The sequence below is a fragment of the Callithrix jacchus genome, chromosome 9 (genome assembly GCF_049354715.1).
Source record: "Callithrix jacchus isolate 240 chromosome 9, calJac240_pri, whole genome shotgun sequence".
NCBI lineage: Eukaryota > Metazoa > Chordata > Mammalia > Primates > Cebidae > Callithrix > Callithrix jacchus.
The window spans coordinates 104867351-104890395 of NC_133510.1; the positions used below are offsets into that span (position 1 = coordinate 104867351).

Consider the following 23045-nt stretch of genomic DNA (forward strand, 5'->3'; position numbering starts at 1 on the left):
TCAAAATTAAGGGACAAGAAACAAAATTAAGTGAGTTTTGTAATTAGTACATCAATGGAGACCAATTTCAATGGCATGACAGGTATGAAAACCAGATTTCAAGTGCTTGATACTTCACAGTTAAACTTCTAGATATGATATGTACATATGTATGTACATATTGGAAGCAAATCTAACACTTTACATTTTGTACACTGTATAACATGGGACAGGGATGATAAAACAGTCACAGGAGTATTAAATTCGGTATAATCAGCATAACTGACCAAATAACAAGACATAAGAATTGAAAAAGCAGTGTAAATAATCCCAGCACTTTGGGAGGCCAAGATGGGCAGATCATGAGATCAGGATATTGAGACCATCCTGGCTAACACGGTGAAATCATATTTCTACTAAAAATACAAAACATTAGCCGGGTGTAGTGGTATACACCTGTAGTCCCAGCTACTTGGAAGGCTGAGGCAGGAGAATCGCTTGAACCTGGAAGGTCGAGGCTGCGGTGAGCCAAGATCAGGCCACTACACTCCAGCCTGGGCAAGAGAGAGAGACTTTTTCTCAAAAAAAAAAAAAAAAAAAAAAAAAATATATATATATATATATATATATATATATATATATTTGCTTTTAAATTCTCTAAATGAAAACTATCAAGGCAAGATGAGAGTATATTAATATAAAATATACAGAACCACTTTTAAGATATTGCTTATTGTGAGAATATTCTAATTAAATAGTCCTACTGTTCTCAGCATTGTAGCTTATATTTAAAAATTGGCTTAAAAAGCAATAGTAGCCAACAAATCTTTTGAATGCGTGTTTTTAAGTCAACCAAAAATAATGAGTGTAAAAGAGAAAGTATCCTTTTAAGGCAGACAAAGTAGTTGTATTTTAAGATAAGCCTTAGTTAAAAATCATGACATCAACCTGGTCACATTTTTAAATGCCAAAAAGAAAAGCTGCATCAAGTTGTCTAAACAATCACATATCTGAAAATACTACTGGAGGACAGAGACCTGGGATGCTGCTAAGCATCCTACAATACATAGGACAGTCCCCTAAGGATAGCAGCATCCAGTCTAAACTGTCAATGGTCCAAAGGTTGAGAAAACTTGGTCTAGAAGAATATGCAAATCCAAAGGAATAATAAAGGCTTTCCTATTAGAAGTTATGTTCCCAGCACTTTGGGAGGCTGAGGCAGGTGGATCACAAGGTCAAGAGATCGAGACCATCCTGGTCAACATGGTGAAACCCCGTCTCTACTAAAAATACAAAAAAATTAGCTGGGCATGGTGGCGTGTGCCTGTAATCTCAGCTACTCGGGAGGCTGAGGCAGGAGAATTATCTGATCCCAGGAGGCAGAGGTTACGGTGAGCCGAGATCGTGCCATTGCACTCCAGCCTGGGTAACAAAAGCGAAACTCCGTCTCAAAAAAAAAAGAAGTTATGTTCCCAACAACTTTAAAGTGCCTACAAATTCAGAAGAAGTAATCTACTTTCATTCTGGATTCATTTGATTTAAAAATCATTAAAAATATTTTAGGGGAAAAAAACCCAGATGTCTGCTAATGCCAACTGAAAACCAAATTAGTATTTAAGTGACTCAACAATTTAAAGCTACTAGATCTTAGTATGTCCTGTTGGTTTTCTAAAACTTAAATCAGTTCCAGAGTTGGTTGTTTCATCTACTGAAGCTTTTAAATTTTAGAAATAAAACAAAAAAAGAAAAAGCTACCACACTTTAAAAGTGCACAAGGTGCCCCCTCTTTTAGAGATGTCTCTAAAAGAGGGTGCATTGGTACAAAATTATAATTTACTGTAACCTTAGACAGGCCCTGAACAGAGGTCTGAGGGGGCAAAGTCCATACAGGACAACATGCTGCTCCTGCCCTGCCTGCACAAACAACCCGTTCAATCTTCAAGAACCAGTGCAACCTCTTTCTCTTTGAAAACTTCCCCCATGTCTCTGATCACACAGACCTTTCCTATTTCTGACTGCCAACTCTATATATACACGCTGCTTCCAAATGTGACTATAAATGCTTGAGGAGAGGGTCTACATCTTCTTCACCTTTTGCACACCCACTCAGCAACTACTATAATTGAAGGAAACCTAACATAAGAATTCACTTTATAACTCGATCAAGACAGTTGCAGGTGGGCAAAAGAAAAAAAAAAAAAGAATTCACTTGACAGCTTTGGGGAGATTTCCCACTTGCTCTAAATATGTGTAAAAATAAGTGAACAAAAACAAAAATCAAAAACTAAATGAAAAAACCCACCAGGAATGAAAATGTCTAAGGACACAAAATGATTTAGAGGGATCTGAAAATAAAGACTGATGGGTGATCTGATCTATCAAAAAATGAATTCGGTGTCCATCATACACAAAAATCATACAAATAAATTAGAGAGTAATCAGAGCATCAAAGGGCTCACCTCAAAGTATCTCAAATTAGAAAGCCTCATACAGAAAAGATTGATTTACATATAAGACCACAGTCAAAAGAAAATATTTTATGAATTCAAATTCATTATCTTACAAATCAAACTATTTTCAAGTCCCACATTCCTACCTCAGGGGAAAAAAAGAAGAAAAGAAAACAAAACAACTTCAGGTTTTGTTCTAAACAGGGTAACAATGGCCTAGTTGTTATGTATATACAATAATATACACAAACACATTTCTGCACCTAGAGTGACTCCTATGGATAATCACACTGCTGAAAAAATTCCCCTTTATAGTCCAAGACATTGCTGCATATGACTCATTCCTTGAGCAGTCCTCTAAGTGCCAAGTAATCACTAAAAGTAAAAAGGTGAACAGGGCAGCACACACCCATGGACCAGTAGACACATCAGAGCAGTCAGCACTGGTGGACAGCTGCAGCAGGCCAAGTGATGTGGGATATTCAATCCAGAGTGGAGTGTGGAGAAGTGGAATGAACTTCTTTCTTTTCAGCATTTATTATATTGAAATCATATAAATAGAATCAAGAATGCCACTCTATCTACATAAGCCAAGTTGAACTGGTGGTCAAAAGTACAGATATACATGTGTCTCTAATTCTAGAACAACTAGGAAGCCAAGAAGTCAAATAAACATCAGCTAAAATGAAAGCTAATCTATGGTTTTATCTGCCCAAATCAGTACTAAAAATAACTCAGAGGAAGGAGAGATGTATTATCTATTTTAAAATAACTGCAGTTAACAAAAAATTCAACTCTAATATAGTCAGGCATTACCATATTTCAAAGTAAAATAAAGAAAGTTACAAAGGGTCGGGTGCGGTGGCTCACACCTGTAATCCCAGCACTTTGGGAAGTCAAGATGGGTGGATCACCTGAGGTTAGGAGTTTGAGACCACCCAGGCCAACATGGCGAAACTCCCTCTCTATCCTAGGCATGGTACAGAGCAGGTTTCGCCATGCAACTTGGAGGCTGAGGCAGGAGATTCCTTTGAAGCTGGGAGGCAGAGGTTGCAACGAGCTCAAATCGCACTACTGCACTCTAGCCTGGTGACAGGGCAAGATTGTTTCAAAAAAAGAAAGAAAGAAAGTTACAAAGGAAAATATGAAAAAAAAAAAAAAAAGAAAAAATCCTAAGTGGTCATTCTCATTGTATTACAAGAATAATACAATGTATCATAATACAGTAAAACACCTGGTCTAGGGTCGGGAGGAACAAGTTAAAAGAACATGGTTGGGGGGTATAAAAACATGGTTAAGACAGGATAAGTAAAAACTCCTCTCTAATCACAGCTCCCCTACCATTACTCCATCTTCATCCTTTTGAGGGACTGTGTTAAGGAACAAAAAACCTCTTCCGCGAGTCCACAGGGGCGTGGTTTCAAAGGCAGGAATTTCCCAGCGCCATGCCTCCATTCACGCCCTTATCCAGGATGTAAAGTTCTCTGACTTTCACGTTGTGCGAGCTAGGTAAAAATTCCAGGTGTGCTTCTTCGTTTAAAAATCCCCGAAAAGCTCTGGAAGGAAGGGCCTATGTTGCGGAGCTAGCAGCCAATCCGATATCAAAGTCGAAAATCAATTACTCCAGAGGAAGTTTAAAAGAACTCCTCTCATTGGACGAGAACATGAATGGGGCAGGAATAACTCCCGGGCTAAAATCCCACTGCTCCTTACCTCTGCGGTAAGGAGCAGATTCCCCTACCATGGCAGATGTCACCCCTCTCTCTTTCTTTCTTTCTCTCTCTCTTCTCTCCTCTCTCCTCTGTCCTCTGTCCTCTCTCTCTCTCCCTTCCCCCATTCTTGGGGCAAGGGAGGTCAAGGACCTGGGCACATGGAGGAAAACATCAGATCGGAGAACTGAAAGCTCTTTGGGATGCCCCCACTACTCTGTTCCTGTCCCCCGTTACATCTTTGGCAAGCACGGGGAGGGAGCTGAGCCCCTGCGCCCGGCGTAGTTACACTTTCACCCTCAAAATTGTTAAATGGGCTGGGCATGGTGGCTCACGCCTATAATCCAGCTTGGGAGGCTGAGGTAGGTGGATCATGAGGTCAAGAAATCGAGACCATCCTGGCCAACACGGTGAAGCCCCACCTCTACTAAAAATATAAAAATTAGCTGGATGTCGTGGTGCGCACCTGTAGTCCCAGCTACTCAGGTTGCTGAGGCAGGAAAATCGCTTGAATCCTGAAGGTGGAGGTTGCAGTGAGCCAAGATCACACCACTGCACTCCTTCCAGCCTGATGACAGAGGGAGACTTTGTCTCAAAAAAAAAAAAAAAAAATTGTTAAATGACATACAACAGAAGGAAGTAAGAATCAGTAAGCTAAATCCAGTGGCAGAACTCACAAAGCATTTCTTTATAAAATCAAGAAAACTAGAGCCTTGCAAATTCTGAGACAAGTACTTTAGGCCCTCTACTCTAAGAGACGAAACATTCACGATTTACAACCTGAAACGCTTCTGACAGAATAGCAAGCATCTTGAGGTAAGGTCAAATAGGGAGTACACCCACATGGATTATGTCCTAAGTCAATCAGGCAAAGGCTCTGAAAACAATTCATGTAAGGAAAAGGCATGTCCCAGGCCAGCCTCCAGAGTCCACCCCAACAAATGGCATCAATGGTCTAGCCTGAAAAGCTAATAAATATAAATTTTAAATACATTTGTGCCTCAGTTAGCTACTAATGAATGGTTTCTCATTAGCAAATGTTCCCTATATCTGAAGCACACTACCTTTATGAGCGAAAGCTCTGAGTAAACAACAGGCTGTGTGCATTGATGATATTTATGCCTTTCCCTCATCTCCTCCCATTCTTCCATTGTTCACACCCTAAGTTCCATCCAGGCCTTTGTTTTGTCCACTGCTGCATCTCCAGCAGCTGAAGTACCACCTAAGACATTGTAGGAGCTTATTTGTTAAACAAATGAATCCTGCTCTATCCAGCAAACAAGCAAACCAAATAAGACTCTTAGATTTTTGCCCAAATTAAAAGTAAGGAGTGAGGCTCTTCTGGCAGAATAAAATCCCTCTTTGCTTCTTATATTTATCAGCTACACTTTGGGAAAAAAAAGGACCAAAAGAAAAGAATCACACATTAAATGAGAATGTGCCAGGCTAATTGCTCTATTTTCCATGTTCTTACCAGTTTGATTTTAGAGGAAAGATTTTCAGGCAATTTTGTTTTTAGTTGATTTGTTTCCTTGAATGTTGGTGGAAATCCACTCAGGAAAGCCAAATCTTGCATTAGCACTAATCCAGGGACTTCTTTATCTGTTGTCTAAAATAAGGAGAAAAAACACAACTCATTTTCCACATCATGAGGCTAGTGAAAACCTGCAGCTGAGAAAACTAGTAAAGAGCTATTGCATAACACATGCTTCAAAATATGACTTTTAGGATTACTTGAATCAATAGTCATTAATATTAGTAAACTACCCTTAGACAAAAAATAAACATTAAAAAGATTCTCATAGAAAAACCACTTTATTATTCATATTTTTATTCTAGCCTACTGTAAAAATGCAATTAAATTTTAAATAACATACCAAGTAGCCCCTCCATACTGTCTGTCTGTTGTTTCCTTTAAACAGTCCAGAGTGGGCATCTTCAACTACAATCAAGAATACCATAAGCATGCACATTTTTAATGAATACTTAACCACAGTGTCTGGTAAAACATTCTGAGAGCTATTAAAGCAGCATAAAACACTGTCAAAAAAAAAAAAAAGGAAGCTAAAAGGAAACAAAATTAGCCCATTCAACAAAAGGGGAACAGTGTAACTCAGTGTACGCTGAAATGCTGAATTTCACAATACCAAAGGTGATTGACACAGGTAGAAGAAACACGAATGCTTCATGGAAGCAGTCAAATTTAAGCTAGAATGCGAAGAAGGAAATGACAGGATGATAGAAATCACAGATGTATATGCAAACATGGGGGAATAAAAAGAATTGTTTGACTAGAATAAAACATTTGGGAGTGGTGAGTACCAGGAAACAAGGGCAACCAAAGGGGGCCCTTGCATGCCAGGCAGTGGCATATATGTTAACAGCAGGGAGCTACTATGGATCCTGTGGCTCCTTAAGAGGCACAGTTTTTTGGGAGGCTGAGGCAGGTGGATCACAAGGTCTGGAGTTCAAGACCAGCCTGGCCAAGATGCTGAAACTCCGTCTCTACTAAAAATACAAAAATTAGCCAGGTGTGGTGGCAGACGCCTGTAATCCCAGCTACTTGGGAGGCTGAGGCAGAGAACTGCTTGAACCCGGGAGGTGGAGGTTGCAGTGGGCTGAGATCGTACCACTTCACTCCAGCCTAGGTGACACAGCGAGATTCTGTCTCAAAGAGAAAAAAGGCACAGTTTTCTCATAATGAATCCCTAAAATTCATTGGGTGCTGCTGAATGGAGCATCATAAATTAGGGTAGGATTGGGGAGTGACACAGCCCAACTGGGAGAGGGTTAGTGATGGGGACAAGTGACATTAGCAACATTTAGGGATTGTGTTGCTGACATTCAGGGACTGTGGAAAACAGAAGAGAGGTCAGAAAGCTCTAATTCTGATCTTCAAGATAAACAAAGAAGGCAGGTGCTCCAATTTAGAGCCTGATGGATGAGATGTCAATCCTGGGCAAGAGTCTCAAGTGTACTGTAAAAATACAGTTGCAGGGCACAGTAGCTCATGCCTGCAATCTCAGCACTTGTGGGGCTGAGGCAGGTGTTATCACTTCAGCCCAGAAGTTCAAGATCAGCCTGGGCAACATGAAAAAACCTCGTCTCTAAAACAAACAAACAAAAACACAAAAAACTAGCCGAGTGTGGTAGGCTGAGATGAAAAGATCATCAGAGCCTGGGAGGTTGAGGCTGTGGTGAGCCATGATCATGCCACTGCACTCTAGCCTGGGTGACAGAGTGAGACCCTGTCTCAATAAACAAAACAAAACAAAACAATATAGTTGATGAGCACTGGAGAAAAGAAAGCTTTCATAATATACTGTTTATCTTTAAAGGAAGCACTGGGTGTTAAGAGTATGAGTTCATTACGATTTTATCAGATAAACTTTTCTCTTTCTCTTTCTATTGATAGGATGGATTCTGCCTAACAGACCTGGTCTATGTATTTGTAATCTCAGCAAAGTAGCTAAGAGCATCTCAAGTCATCTTCATGGATATCACAAAGACATACAGGTTTGATGCTCAGTTAGATAGGCTATAACTTAATCAATTCTACCAAAGAGGTGTGAATAACAAAGCCGCAATCAACATAGAGGGAGGTTTAGGAGATTAGTCATAGTTCCTTCTTACTGAACCCTCTATCCGTGTTTTGGAAGCTCCAGAAGGCATGCTTGTGAAATGTGTAGATTCATATGAAGATGACAGAGAAGCTATTGTCCTGGATAAGAGACTACGGATTCCCCAGATTTGTGACTACTTGGAGCAATGACTCAAACCTAGCAAAATAAAATCTCCTATGAAGTAAAACCTTTATAACTTGGTAACAAAACCAACTATACAAGCATAAAATGAAATAGGTATTTGAGCATTAGAGCATACACATTTGTTTTTTTTAAGATCAGTTTTACTGAACAATGAGTTCAGTATGAGTCAACAATGTGCTGTGGCCACACTGAATTTCCATCACATTTCTGTGCTTTTAAACAGAAGTACATTGAATAAAAAAGGTGATGATGTTCTCCAATACCGACTCATTAGGAAACCCCTGTTGGGTTGACCTTCAAAATGTCCAGAATCCAACCACTTCCTACCTTCACTGCACCTCCCTGGTCTAAGCAACCTTCCTTCTTGTCTGAATTATCACAACTTTTGCCCCTCCTCAGTCTATTTCCACCAAAGAAGTCAGACTGATCCCTCAGAAACGTAAGTCATCAGATCACATTACATTTCTACTCAAAACCCTCTGGTGAGTCCTCATCCCACTCCAAGTTAAAGCCAGGTCCTTGTTATGGCTACCATGGTCTATGTCATTTGGTACCCCCCTTACTTCTTCAGGTTCATCTACTGCCTGCCTCTGTCTTGTTCATTCCATTCCAGCCATACTGGTCTCCTTGCTTTTCTTCAAACTTGCCAGATACACTCCTGCCTCAGGGCCTTTGCAACGGCTATTCTACTTACCCAGACTACTCTCCCCAGATACTCATGTTGCTGGTTTTCTCACCTTCACATTTCCACTCAAAAGTCACCTTCTGAGTTAGGAATGTCCCTACCATCCAAAATAGAATTGCAACCTCCCTGCCCTGGCCGACACTTCCTCTGCTGCTGCCCCTCCCTGGTTTTTCTCCACAACATTATCTTCTACAAACTATATAATCTACTTATTTATTGTGTTTACTCTCTGACTCCCTCCACCAAGATGTAAACTCAAGGTAAGGGCAGAGATTTTTGGCCATCTGTTAACTGCTGTCTCTTCAACACAGAGAACAGTTCCTCATACACAGCAGGCACCTGATAAGCACTTGTTAGATGAACACTCCTGTTCTCCTTGCCAAAACAGAACCACACTAAAACAGAATGTTCACTTCCCATTGACACATTTTAAAAGTCATCTGAGAAGAGCAGACTGGGACACCGACAAGTCCCTTAGGGACAGCCAAAGAAAGGAAAATAAAATATCCCATGGGAGAGGGATTACATGAGTTCTGTGTGACAATAGGAGGTACAACTTTAACCTATGTGAGAAAATAAATTGCCACTAGAGGAAATTGGTGTGCTATAAATCAAAGGTGTAAGCCTAACTGGAAAAACTACTTTGCTGAGTAGACCCAGTTCCAGGCTGCAGAGCTGGACTATGTGAGTGGTGAGGTACAAATCAGTTCAGAATCTATACTGTGAAGGCGGAGACATTTGTACTTGGAAAGATGAACATTTCTTTTCAAACTCAAAATAACTTTTTTTTTTTTTTTTTTTTTTTGAGATAGGGTCTCACTCTTGCCCAGGCTGGAGATCAGTGGTGCAGTCTTGATTCACTGCAGCCTCGGTGTCTTAAGCTTAAGATCCTCCCACCTCAGCCTCCCAAGGCACATGCCATCATAGCAGACTAATTTTTGCGTGGTTTTTTTTTTTTGGAGAGACAGTGTTTTGCCATGTTACCAAGGCTGGTTTTGAACTCCTGAGCTCAAGCAATCTGCCCACCTTGACCTCCTCAAGTGCTGGGATTATATCTGTGAGCCACCACACCCAACCTCAAACCAAAAATAACTTGTTAAGTATCAGGGAGTGAGCACTGTTAGGCACTGATCAGGATATAAACTGGTGAGTGGTAAGTCTTCTGTTCAATAAAAAATTCCATAAGAAAAACCATCAACTCCTGTGCAACTACCTAAGTAATGAGTTAGACTGTAAGTATTCTAGAAATGTAGAAAAGTAAAAATGAAATCATTGTGAATATGTTAGTCTGGGAGCTTCATGGAGGAGAGAGGACTTGAGGTGGGGCTGGACGGAGCAGGAGACAAACTGGGAGAGGGAAGGGGACAGGTGGAGAGATACAAGGCCTAGCACCGCATGTGAGAAGACACTGACGGCTGCAACATGATGTGGGGAGGGCAGGGATGTGGGGATCAGCTGAAAAAAATCAAGGCAATTAAAGCTGAATCGCAAACATCAGGAAGAGAAGTTTGTATGCATGTGAAAAGCAAACATACACTGCTATATTATTCTCTTCATAAAGGCAGTGAACTCATAAAATCAGGGTTTTCAGATTTATTTGAGACCTGCGTGCCAGACAGACTGAGATGGACTTTACATAGAACAGCTAGGAGTCTTATTATTGGAGTCTGCGTGAGGGAATTCAGTCTGATGTGGAGGAGGTAAGTAAGGTAAGAACCTAAGAATCATGGGCAAAAAAAAAAAAAGTCAGTCATAGGATGAAGTTAATTATGAGTTATAGATGTAAAAAGTAAGAAGGGGTCAAAGATGGTTCCAAAGATTTTATCTGGGAGGTACGACACTGACAAAATGGGAGCTGGAGAACTAGACTTGGTGTTGGAAAGGGAACACGACAGCTTTTATTTTACACATAAAAACCACAGACCTTCCAAACAGAGACAATCCATGCAGAGGAGGAGAGAGACGAGAGGCTAGAGCAGAAGATGCAGGATACGCGCTCAGCAGTGCTCTGGTCAAGTGAGAGAATGGGATCGCTAAGGATGTGGGTGCAGTTTTATGCCAGGAATTACTATCTTAATTCCATTATTTGTCCAAATCATCTGTTGTCTTATAAACAACAGATATTTGTTTTTTTCACAGTTCTGGTGGTCAAAGTCTGAGATCAGAGTGCCAGCACGCTTGGGCTTTGGTGAGGGTCCTCTTCTAAGCTGCAGATGGCATCTTCTCATAATGTCACATGGTGGAGAGCAGAGAAAGCTCTTTGGAGTCTCTTTTGCTATTATTTATTATTTTGAGGCAAGGCCTTGCTCTATTGTCCAGGTTGGAATACTGCCCAGCCTTGAATTCCTGGGTTCAAGTGATCCTCTTGCCTTAGCCTCCCAAGTAGCCAGGACTATAGGCACATATCACCAAGTCCAGCTGTATTTTTCTGTAGAGACAGTTTCTCACTATGTTGCCTAGGCTGGTCTTGAAGTCCTTAAGCTCAAGCAATCCTCCTGCCTTAGTCTCCCCAAATTCCTGGAATTAGAGGCATGAGCCACTATGCCCAGCCTGGAATCTCTTTTATAAGGGTACTAATCCAATCAAAGCCTCCACTTCCTAATACATCATGCTGGGGGTTATGATTTCAACATAGAAATTTTGGAGGAAACACAAATATTCAGTTCATATATCTCAGAATGTAAAGAATGAATACTCCAGGTATGTTCTGTCTAAACTGTAGAACACAACCTTGTAGAGGAGTTATGTAGTAGAAAAAACATTGCCTCTAGAATAATTGATAGCCAAGAGAACAAGGTAACTATAACATCGGATTGAAGGTCCTCACCACAGCACAGAAGGTATGTGTGTTACACAGAGTAAAACAGATGCAGCAATCCCTTTTTGAGGTTAAGACCAAAATACAATGGCAGCTCTTTGCTTCTCTTTGTATATTTTAAGAAAAGTTCATCAGACATTTAAGACTAAATCGTTTCTATTACACTCAGAATTTTGTTATTTAAACATCCAATGATAACATGATTTCAAAATATTCATAAAAAGATCTTACCATCCTTAGTACTGTCAAAAACAACAACTGAGACATTAGTAGAAGGATTTTTTGGTTTTGCAACATTGAACATGTCACTGGCAGAATGAAAAGAAGGATAAAGAGATGGCAGGTCCTTCAGGGTAATGTTGGCTGGCAGGGATGGGTCCAGGACAAGCATTGGCACCTTAATGCAGTGTGTCAGCAAACACTCTAACTGCTTCTCACTGGAAAGAAACACCAACATGCTTAATTGAAATTTAATCAATGATGAGAAGCATGTTATACTACTACATTTTTCAGATTTTTTACAGCCCATAAAAAAAATCATAATATTTTAATAAATGAAGACTTTTATCTCATGGATACAAAAATTAAGTTAGTAAGTATGATATAAAATTGTTAAATCCAACTCTAAAGATAGAGGCTTCAGTCTCCCATTAATAAAATAAGATTGCCACCAATATTTACTAACTCAAAAGTGCACATGAAATTAAGTACTTCATTACCATCATTTTTTAAAGATTATTCATAATTCCAATAAAGTCAATCATTGGGCAGATGAAGAAAGAGGTAGATTCTGGTTAATAGAGTGTCAGGTTACCCCTGATATAAGTTACCAATTCCAGTTAGAATAGGACTAAATACATTGGATACGACACTACACTGATGTAAGCAACTGTGACATGGTTCTAACATAAATTGATATGAGATATTTCTATCTGAATATAAGAAATGCCTACAATAAACATATTGCCTGAATAAACAAATGGATGGGCAAAAGACAGGGCCAGAAAATTCAGAAAGTAGGGCCTACAACTAGTTAAACAGCATAAAAAATTGTTCAACTTCCTTAATAAAAAAATGCAAAAGAAAACAATGAGCTCGACCAGGCAGGGTGGCTCACACCTGTAATCCCAGCACTTTGGGAGACCAAGGTGGATTACGACGTCAAGAGTTTGAGACCAGCCTGACCAACATGGTGAAACCCCGTCGCTACAAAAATTAGCTGAGTATGGTGGTGGATGCCTGTAGTCCCAGCTATCCAGAGGCTAAGGCAGAAGAATTGCTTCAACCCGGAGGCAGAGGCTGGAGTGAGTCGAGATCATGCCACTGCACTCCAGCCTCAGTAAAAGAGCAAGACAGACAGACAGACAGAAACAGAGAGAGAGAGAGAGAGAGAGAGAGAGAGAGAGAGAGAGAGAGAGAGAGAGATACAGAGAGAGAGAGAAGGAAGGAAGGAAGGGAAGGAGGGAGGGAAGGAGGGAGGGAGGGAGGGAGGGAGGGAGGGAGGAAGGAAGGAAGGAAGGAAGGAAGGAAGGAAGGAAGGAAGGAAGGAAGGAAGGAAGGAAAGAAAACAATGAGCTATCACCTTTTATTTACTAAATTAGCACCCCTCAAAAAATGATGACTCAATGTTAGCACGAGTGCAGTAAGTCTACTTCTCTTAAATACTGCTGGTGTCACTCCAAATGACATCAACTCTTTTGGGAAAACAAGTTGGTAATATATACATATGTGCTTGTCTAATACACATTATATATACATATACACTTATTCAGAACCATAGAAACATGCATAAGCTTCTTCCTCAGTAATCGTACTTTCAGCAATCTAGTCCAAGCAGGGAAGAGGAACAAAACAGGAAAAACAAACCCCCACAAAGAAAATGCCACATACCCAAATATAAGTATCATAAAATACTGACAAAAGTGAAATACAGAAATGTCCAACATTTAGTAAATTACAGTAGTCACTTTATGGAATATTATACTATTAAAACAAAAAGATATGAAGCATTAAGATAATGCATCAACATGATACATATGTATAATTACATAAAGTTTAAAAAGTAGGATACAAAGTTGCACGCAGATTATAAACTATAACTATTCAAATATGCATGAAAAGGGAATAATAAAAATGATAACAGTTGTTAAATAAGGGTCATAAAACTATGTGAGGTTTTTCTTTTCACTTTCCTCTCAATCTTTCTTAATGTTGCACCATTGCTTTTATTTAAATAATTTAAAAACCATTTAAAAAACATTATTAATGTTAATACAATTTATATATAATTAACATAAAAACTGGCTTAGAAGGCACTTCCAGATCTTGAAATTCTCAGGATCCTCTCTATCAATAAGTGCTTTTAAAAGTCTGATGGATAAGTGGGGAGGTGACAATTAACAGATTTCTGTTTGTCAGAGAGGCAGTCTTGTTTTAAGGACCTATCAGAGTCAGGAGTGACTCAAGTCAAGATAGGTGCATTTGGTTCTTCTTGTTGGGCTAACTCTCCTTCCCAGGTTCTTAAACATAAACAACTTCACAGCTTTTAAGGATAAGGATGTATATACTGAATATGTAAGTAAATGATGGACATAAATTTTATAAGTGAAAACACTGGGTAGAAGTTAGAGTGTAAGTGGACCAAGAGAACAATGCACCAAGACAGATTAATGGGAGGGAATTACAGAGAAGGAAGTTCGGGGACTCTAACCCTCCCCAATGCAGTGAAGCTTTGGTTAGCAAAATAACCAGAGTTCTCAGTCAACTATGCACTCAGCACTGCAAAATTTTCCATCTAACAGATATACCTAATTTGGGGTCAAAACTATATGGGTAATAGAGTAAATACAAAATCCTGTGTACCCCCCCAACAAAAAACAAGTGATAATTTGAAATTTCCCTTCAATTCTTCAATTTTTCTTCTTGAGAGGAAATCAAAATGCTTACCTCTTCTTAGTTGGTTCCGTCGTGTTTTTCCCAAGGATTTCTCTAATAAAAAGCAAATACAGCTTATTACATACATATGGGCTAGTGGTAGCCCTAAATGTGAGTAAGAGGAACTGACAATGCTTACCACACTTAAAATGCATAATAAATTCTATGTTCCAGTGAAATATTACCAACACTGTCCTTCCCACTGTAACCAAGACAATTTACTTAAAACATAAACTTTTATATTTTATTAGTAAAGCATGGTACTAGACTGTCGGCCATTTTAATGCACTGGGAAAGTCATATAACCTCTAACAAAGAGAAATGAATTTGCTCCAATATAAGGTAGCCAAAGACCTGCATGCTTGACATTCACAAAGAAGTGAACAAGTAGTAGATTCTAAAAAGTACTCCTACGGAATCAAAGGAGAACTGCATCAGCCAAGTTCCTACCTCTGATGGCTATCCAGAAGTCCACTGTACCCTTCCCAGATAAAGTACATAAAACGACCAATCTCATATATTAAATAAAAAGTACCAAAGTTTCTAATTCCATAACCTGTAATTTATTCCTAAAAGGCATAAAGGGAATATACTTTTCACTGCCATTTTCAAATGGAAAAAAGTCTGTGGGCCTATTATAGTTTTCAAGGGAAGAATCTGTCTTACTGTGGAGCTATTTTTTTATAATAAACAGTTATTTCAAGAAGATACCACACCCAGGGCTCAAAATAAGTGAGCAGGCACCCAGGAGTGTAGGGGGTAGGTCCTCTGTCTTTAGGTCCCTTGGAGAGCAGCCCATCACTAGAGCACCACATTCATAAAATCACCATCTGGCCAAAGTGAGGCCAGTATCTGGCAGAAGTGTCTGAGTCCTCCTTGGACACCAAAAAACAAGGGCCAGATGGATGACTGCCAAGATCTCATAATGGCATGAACTGAGAGGCAAGTTTGTTTGGATGGCACTGTGAAATCAACTTACCCTTCTCTAATGCATGCTTACTTGTACTCATGGGACTGTGTGTTTTGTTTTGTTTTTTTCTTTTTCTTTTTTGAGACAGGGTCTTGCTCTGTCACCCAAGCTGAAAGGCAGTGGCACAATCATGGCTCACTGTAGCCTCAACCTCCTGAGCTCAAATGATTCTGAACTCAGAATCTGGTGCACAGATGTGCACCACCACACCCAACACATTTTTTATTTTTTGTAGAGATGAGTTCTCACTATGTTGCCCAGGCTGGTCTTAAACTCCTGGCCTCAAGTGATCCACTCCCACGTCTACCTCCCAAAGTTCTGGGATTACAGATGTGAGCTATCATGTCTGGCCTGTGTTTTGTTTTTTAAAAATCAGTTTTACCAGATCCTTTTGTAGTTCATTAGCATGATGACTGGGTTTCATGCACATGTGTGAGATTTGCCACCCTGAGACCTCACCACATTACCCATCTGATGTGGAAAAAAAAAAAATTGTTTTTTACCTCATTGCTTTCTGCTCCTCCTCCATCTGTTCTCTGACCTGCTGTAGTTCCTTCAGCAGTTCAAGATCTGTCCCATTCACCCAGGTGTAAACAACGTCGATCGGCATAGGCAGACAAAGCCTAGGGCAAATCAACAAATCCTCCAGCTTACATGCATTTTTCCAATGTATTTGGGAATAAGAATATCACAGAGTTTAAACCCAGAGATTATGAAAAAAAAAATCTATGTAAAAGTAATCCAACTGTGGCATATTATCACAGAATTGTATGTTTTCAAACTGTAGCTGGGGGCTGATACTTGTCAAGTACCTTCTCTGTGAGTTGTATTATGCTAGACACTTACGTAATTTGCATTACTTGATTCTCACAGCCACTCTGTAAGAAGGCTGATATTAAAGATTTAAAGACTGTTGGTGGGTGAAGTAGAATGGTCTTGGAAGCTCAGTCTACCTTAAACTGCCTGTTCTCATAATTTGGCAAACAAGGGGACTGGGATGCAAATGCAGCCAAACATAGAAAATCGATTAGAAGTTTAAAGAACAGAATTACAGGCTCTGAACAGTGGCTCATGCCTATAACCACGGCACTTCGGGAGGCTAAGGTGGGAGGATCACTTGAGCTCAGGAGTTTGAGACCAGCCTAGGCAACATAGTGAGACCCTGTCTCTACAGAAAAATTTTAAAATTAGCTGGATATGGTTGTGTGCACCTGTATTCCCAGCTACTCAGAAGGCTGAAGTAGGACTGCAGTGAGCCATGAGCTGCACTCCAGCCTGGGCGATGGATCATGACCTTGTCTCTTAAAAAAAATAATGTTATCAAAATCCATAATGAAGACCTAGCCCTACTACTTAATGCTGTAGCTTTCTTAATGCTGTAGCTTTCTGCCCCATCTCATCTCTGCTTTTCCTTTTTTTTTCATAGCACTTATTACTTTGGTAACACAAATAAGTAACTTGTAACCTATTCCGTTCACTACGTGTGGCCCTCTCCCAGAACGTAAGCTCCAAGAACGGAGAAAACTTTCCTGCTTTGTTCTCTAAAGTATCCGAGCAATGAGAAGAGTGCCTGGTACATAGGTACCCTATAAGTATTTGCAGACATATGAGACACTAGCACGGAAGACCTTCCTGAACTTGCACCATTTCTTCCTGATCATCTTATCCTCATCACAGTCAGGCAGACTTTTAGTTCTTGAATATATTGTTTAAGCCTCACCGTAGTGATTTTACCCAGGTTTTACTCCTGCCAAAAGCACTCTTCCCCTTTCTCTCACTTACCAAAACCTACCCAGCTTTCGGGGTCCTGCCTAGATGTATGCCACTCTGATTTATGATTCAGGAGTCCATGTGTACATGTGGGTACTGATATTACTCTAGATCGGGGGTGTCCGATCTTTTGGCTTCCCTGGGCCACATGGAGATAACTGTCTTGGGTCACACATAAAATACACTAACACTAAAGATGCTGACAAGCTAAAAAAAAGAAAAAAAAATGCAAAAAAAGTCATGTTTTAACAAAGTTTATGAATTTGTGTTGGGCCATGTTCAAAGCTGTCCTTGGCAGCATGCGGCCAGCAGGTTGAACAAATTTGCCTTAGATAGTGCTATTTCAAGTTTGATACTTTCCAAGAAACTGCATGGCTTTTGCAGTTTTATTTTTAGGCCAAGGACCAGCTTACCCTCCTTTTGTCCTCCTCACACCCCAGGCACAGCCTAGGCTTTTGGTTGCTACCATATCATCTCATGAGAAAGAGAGGTGGATAAATCTTTTGAATTACAGAAGGAAAAAATAAACAAAAATGTCAACAACCTTTAGCTCACTAGAGGTAGGGGAGATAACTGGATGAATGGAGTGTTTATCCATTTGATGAATAATCCTTATTGAGCACTCAGTATGTGCTAGGTACTGTTCTAGGTGCCAGGGTTTCAGCAGTAAATAAAATAAAGCCCAAATCTGTGCCTTCGTGGAGCTTACATTTCAGAAGGGAGGAAACAGGAAATAAATAAATGGATATAAAGTCAGATGATAAATGTTATGGAGAAAGTAAAGCAGCAAATGGGGATAGAAACGGTGTCGATGGGGTGGTGTGGGGTTGGGGGATGCAGTCAGTTTTAAATAGAGAGATCAGAGATGGCCTCAGTAAGAAGGTGACATTTCAGCAAAAGTATGAAGGAAGTAAGGAAGCAAGCCAGGTGGGTAACGGAGAAGAATGGGCCAGAAAAAGGGAATATCAAACACAAATGCCGTGAGGCAGGCATATATCTTGGTTTTTTCAAAGACCCAGAGGTCCTCTTCCCTGAGAAGAGGGGAGAGAGCAAATGAAAGAGAATAGTTGAAGATAAAGGTCAAAGAGACAACAGAGTTCCCAGAGCTTCATCAGGAAAATAAGGAATCACCTTATTCTCCAGCATATGTGACAGCTGAGTATTTACCAACTGTCTTGTCATATTTCACCACAGCCTTCAGAATAAGGTCAAAAGTCCTTCATAATCTGTACCTTGTGTTCTGGATCACTCAATTGCATACCCTTACTCAAAGTTGAAATGAACTTGCAGGACTCTAGCTTTGAACATGCTTTTCCTTCTGCCTAGAACATTCTTTCATGCTTCCTTTAACCACTCCTCCTTCCTCAATCCCCTCCCTTCCCTCACCCCTCACAAAGAGAATCCGCAGCTTAATATGCAGCTTCCACGCTACTTTGTACTGCAAGGAATCCTGATCATACTGTGCGATGCTATTTCCTCTGCATCCCTATCTTCCACTAGATGGCGTAACTGTCGGGTAGAAATGGTATCATGCATTCTGCGCCCTGCAATTATTTCCTCTTTCCTACATCTTCAGGCTCTCTCCCGCTACTGTAATGATTTGCAAAGGCTTCCTTATCTAGGTTTTTTCTGAATTTATCAAAAATTAAATTCTAGTGTTTGTAGAATTTGCTTTTCTCACAAGCTCTCAGGTAATGCTGATGTTGCTGGTCCAGAAATTGCACTTTGAGAACCACTGATTTATTTATATGTAGGTAACATACTTTACTTTTTTCCCCACTAAAATGCCAGTTCTATATGAGGTCAACGAGTTCATCTTGTTCACCACTATATGCCTACAGCCTAGAATAGTTCCTGCTACATGGGTGGGGTTTAATACATATTCGTGGCCTATTAGTTCATTCCTTTATTATTTTTATGTATCAGTAGTTCTCATTTTTAAAAAATCCATCTGCCTCACATTACCCATATGTGAATTATCCAAGGTCATCTCACTCCCAACCTCCCAGGTGATCTATGCTCAAACTAAAAATAAATTTTTAAAAAACTGCTTAAGTGATGGTTTTTTTTTTTTTTTTTTTTGAGATGAAGTTTCACTCTTGTCACCCAGGCTGGAGTGCAATGGTGCGATCTTGGCTCACCACAACCTCCGCCTCCTGGGTTCAAGCAATTCTCCTGTCTCAGCCTCCCGAGTAGCTGGGACTACAGGCGCATGCCACCATGCCCAGCTAACTTTTGTATTTTTAGTAGAGATGGGGTTTCACCTTGTTGACCAGGATGGTCTCGAACTATTGACCTTGTGATCCACCTGGCCTCCCAAAGTGCTGGGATTATAGGCGTGAGCCACCGCACCCGGCCTAAGTGATATGTTTTTAAAAGAAAAGGTTAGAGAGGAGAATTACATCTTAAGTTTTCCTAAAGAAGTAATAATCTGCATTTAAATAGTTTAATATATATGTTCAGCTGATTAAAACATAATATACTGTATATATTACACAATCAATTTAATTCTCTGGTGAAACTGACAAATAGAAGGAGATTGTGTGATCTGCGCAAGGTCAATGAGCCAGTTGTTTTCCTATTACTAGACACGGTCACACACTGAATCTTTCATTCTAACCACTAGACCACTATCTTGGTTCACAGATGAGAAGGAAAGCTTTATCTCAGAATTGAAGACTAAAACTAAGTCACCCATGACTCAGAACCAAAGCAGTGAGGACACTGACACTTTTATTTTAATCACTCTTCAGTGTAGTGAATATTAATGCCACTTAACAGTTCCTTGGTTCCACACTCAATAAAGCACATGAGAAAACAGAGAACTTAAATAGTATTTGGTCTTATTTATTTATTTGAGCTGGAGTCTCGCTTTGTCACCCAGACTGGAGTGCAATCTCAGCTCACTGCAACCACTGCCTCCCAGGATCAAGCAATTATCCCTGCCTCAGCCTCCCAAGTAGCTGGGATTACAGGTGCATGCCAGTGCTCCAGCTAATATTTGTATTTTTAGTAGAGACGGGGTTTCACCATGTTGGCCAGGCTGGTCTTGAACTCCTGACCTCAAGTGATTCGTCTACCTTGGCCTCCCATAGTGCTGGAATTACAGACGTGAGCCACTGTGCCCAGGCTTAAATGGTATTTTAGAACCAAAGAGTCGGAAGAGAGTGTAATCTTAATCTAATCTAATCTAATAGATCTTAATCTAATCTAATCTAATAGATCTTAATCTAATATCCACATTTTACAGATGGCAAAATTGAGCCCCAGATTGATTTAATGCCTCATATTAGGAGCAGTGGATAGAGTTTACATATTCACTTTTACTGACATATGGAATGGTATTTTTTTCATTCAGAGCAAACAACATTAGAAAGATTTATACTGGTCAGGCATGGTGGATCACACCTGTAATCCTAACATTTTGGGAGGCCAAGGTAAGAAGATTGCTTGTGGTCAGAGTTCGAAACCAGCCTGGGAAATACAGCAAGATCCATCTCTATTAAAATAAATAAATATTTTTTTGAAAAAAAGATTTGTACAGAAACTAGCAAAATAATTAAAATATACCAGTGTTAGGGTATCTGAAAATATATTAGACCATGTGATATGTGATACATGATCTATTTATTTGTCATCATCAAAATTAGGCAATTTTGAATATAGGCCTACATAAAAATCAAACTATATTTTAGTACAACATTCCAAAATTCTTTAGAAAGAGAACAAGAGTGCTTGATTAAAATGGCTGACCTCAAAATCTACATTTTTAAATAAGCTAGTTTTCTTTCTAAAAGTTTGAAGCAGCTGGGCATGGTGACTCATAATCCTAGCACTTTGAAGGCCAAGATGGGAGGATCGCTTGAGTCTAGGAGTTTGAGACGAGCCTGGGCAACACAGTAAGATCCCATCTCTAAAACTAAATAAGTAATTAATTTTTAAAAAGGTTTGAAGATCCTTTGGGACAGGGATCTATGCATCTGTGCACCATTTGGATGTAGCACAGCATAAGGCACAGACCAGGTACTCAATAAATGTCTGATTTTTAAAAATTAATCAATTTAGAACTTTCCTTAGGGAAATTAACTTGTTAAAGTAAAAATTATGGCCGGGCATGGTGGCTCACGCCTGTAATCCCAGCACTTTGGGAGGCTGAGGTGGGCAGATCACAAGGTCAGGATATCGAGACCAGCCTGGCCAACATGGTGAAACCCTGTCTCTACTAAAGATACAAAAAATTAGCCAGGCATGGTAACGAATGCCTGTAATCCCAGCTACTCCGGAGGCTGAGGCAGGAGAACTGCTTGAACCTGGAAGGTGGAGGTTGCAGTGAGCTGAGATGGCGAGTACGCCAATGCACTCCAGCCTGGGCAACAGGGCGAGATTCTTTCAGAAAAAAAAAAATAATAATAAAAACTGAAAATTATATTTCATTAAAAATCCTTTAATATAGTAGTTTTCACAGTGTGAGCACTAGACCAGCAACTTTGGTATCACCAGGAAGTTTGGTAGAAGTGCAAATTCTCAGAACCCCTCTTAGTCACAGACTCAGAAATTCTGGGCTGGGAAGTAACCGCTATTTTCTCAAGCCCTCCACTGCAACCTTAAGTGGAGCTTTAGCTTGCAGTGGACGGCGTGAGAAAATAACAGTTTCAGAACTGCTATATTAAGTTATGATCCTCAAACTTTTATTGTTTGGTCCCTTATAATTAAAAATTATTACGGACCCCAAAGTACTTTAATTTATAAGGTCACAATTATCCATATTTGCCATATTTGAAAATAAAACTGAAACATTTTAAAACGACAATAGGCCAGGAGCAGTGACTCATGCCTATAACCCCAGGACTTTGGGAGGCCAAGGTGGGTGGATCACCTGAGGTCAGGAGTTTGAGACCAGCCTGGCCAACATGGTAAAACTCCATCTCTACTAAAAATACAAAAATTAGCTGGATGTGGTGACAGATTCCTGTAATCCCAGCTACTGGGGAGGCTGAGGCAGGGTAATCACTTGAACCCAGGAGGTAGAGGCTGCAGTAAGCCAAAATCGTGCAACTGCACTCCAGCCTGGGCGACAGAGTGCAACTCTGTCTCCAAAAAAAATAAAACAAAATAAAGATAAACCCCCTTACACGTTAACATGAATAAATTTTAGAATGAAATGACTGTATTTTCTAAAACAATATAATTAGTGAGAAGACAGAAACAAAAGCCAGAAAGGACCTGTGTGATTCATTTTATTGCAAAAGGGGAAGGGAGGGTGTTGAAAAAAAATTGTTTCCATTCTGAGGCCTGTCTTGTGAAGAGGAAAAAAAGAATCCCCAAAGACCAGAAATGGTGAAGGCTGCATTCCACAATGGCTGCATCAAGAAGCTTGGTCTTCCAAGAGACAGACCCACAACTGGCCGGGTGTGGTGGCCAAGCCTGTAATCCTAGCACATTGGGAGGCCAGGGCGGGCAGATCGCCTGAGGTCAAGAGTTTGATACCAGACGGACAAACATGGAGAAACCCCGTGTCTACTAAAAATACAAAAATTAGCCAAGCATGGTGGCAGGCTCCTGTAATCTCAGCTACTCAGGAAGATGAGGCAGGAGAATCACTTGAACCTGGGAGGTGGAGGTTGCAGTAGCTGAGATCACGCCACTGCACTCCAGCCTGGGCAACAAGAATGAAACTCTGTCTCAAAACAAAAACAAAAACAAAAAAACAAAAAAAAGAGAGAGAGAAAGACCCACATTATGAGGTATGAGGCTGTTTGCTCCTCCCCAACCAAGAAGTAGTAAGATGTGACCACTGAGGTGGGGTCCAGCCCCAGTTCACATCAGGCTATCAACAGAATTCTGGCCAGGGCTCAGAAACTGGCTGTGCAGTAGCCACCTGGTTTCCTCATCCTACAAGGGGATGAAATTCCCTTTACCTCATAGACCTGAGGAGAGACAAAATACAATCATGCATTTAAGGT

General features: G+C 40.1%; 1 protein-coding gene and 1 pseudogene across 19 annotated transcripts in view; one reads left to right on the forward strand and one right to left on the reverse strand.

Annotated features, from left to right (window-relative positions):
* Positions 1 to 23045, reverse strand: part of GNPTAB (N-acetylglucosamine-1-phosphate transferase subunits alpha and beta) — a 96539-nt gene that overhangs the window by 28240 nt on the left and 45254 nt on the right. For 14 of the 19 annotated variants that reach the window (XR_013522046.1, XR_008473942.2, XR_013522047.1 and 11 more), the window contains exons 3-7: positions 15816 to 15935; positions 14355 to 14396; positions 11640 to 11845; positions 6016 to 6080; positions 5613 to 5747 (exon numbers count right to left, since the gene is read on the reverse strand). Coding sequence is in view for 15 of the 19 variants with exons in the window: in XM_035257391.3 (XP_035113282.3) it covers positions 5613 to 5747; positions 6016 to 6080; positions 11640 to 11845; positions 14355 to 14396; positions 15816 to 15935 (568 nt within the window). In the remaining 4 variants the exon portion in view is untranslated. The remainder of the gene's footprint in view (positions 1 to 5612; positions 5748 to 6015; positions 6081 to 11639; positions 11846 to 14354; positions 14397 to 15815; positions 15936 to 23045) is intronic. The other 5 variants (XR_013522048.1, XM_078337112.1, XM_078337110.1 and 2 more) reach the window with 1 other exon arrangement.
* Positions 15698 to 15789, forward strand: LOC118144712 (small nucleolar RNA U13; annotated as a pseudogene).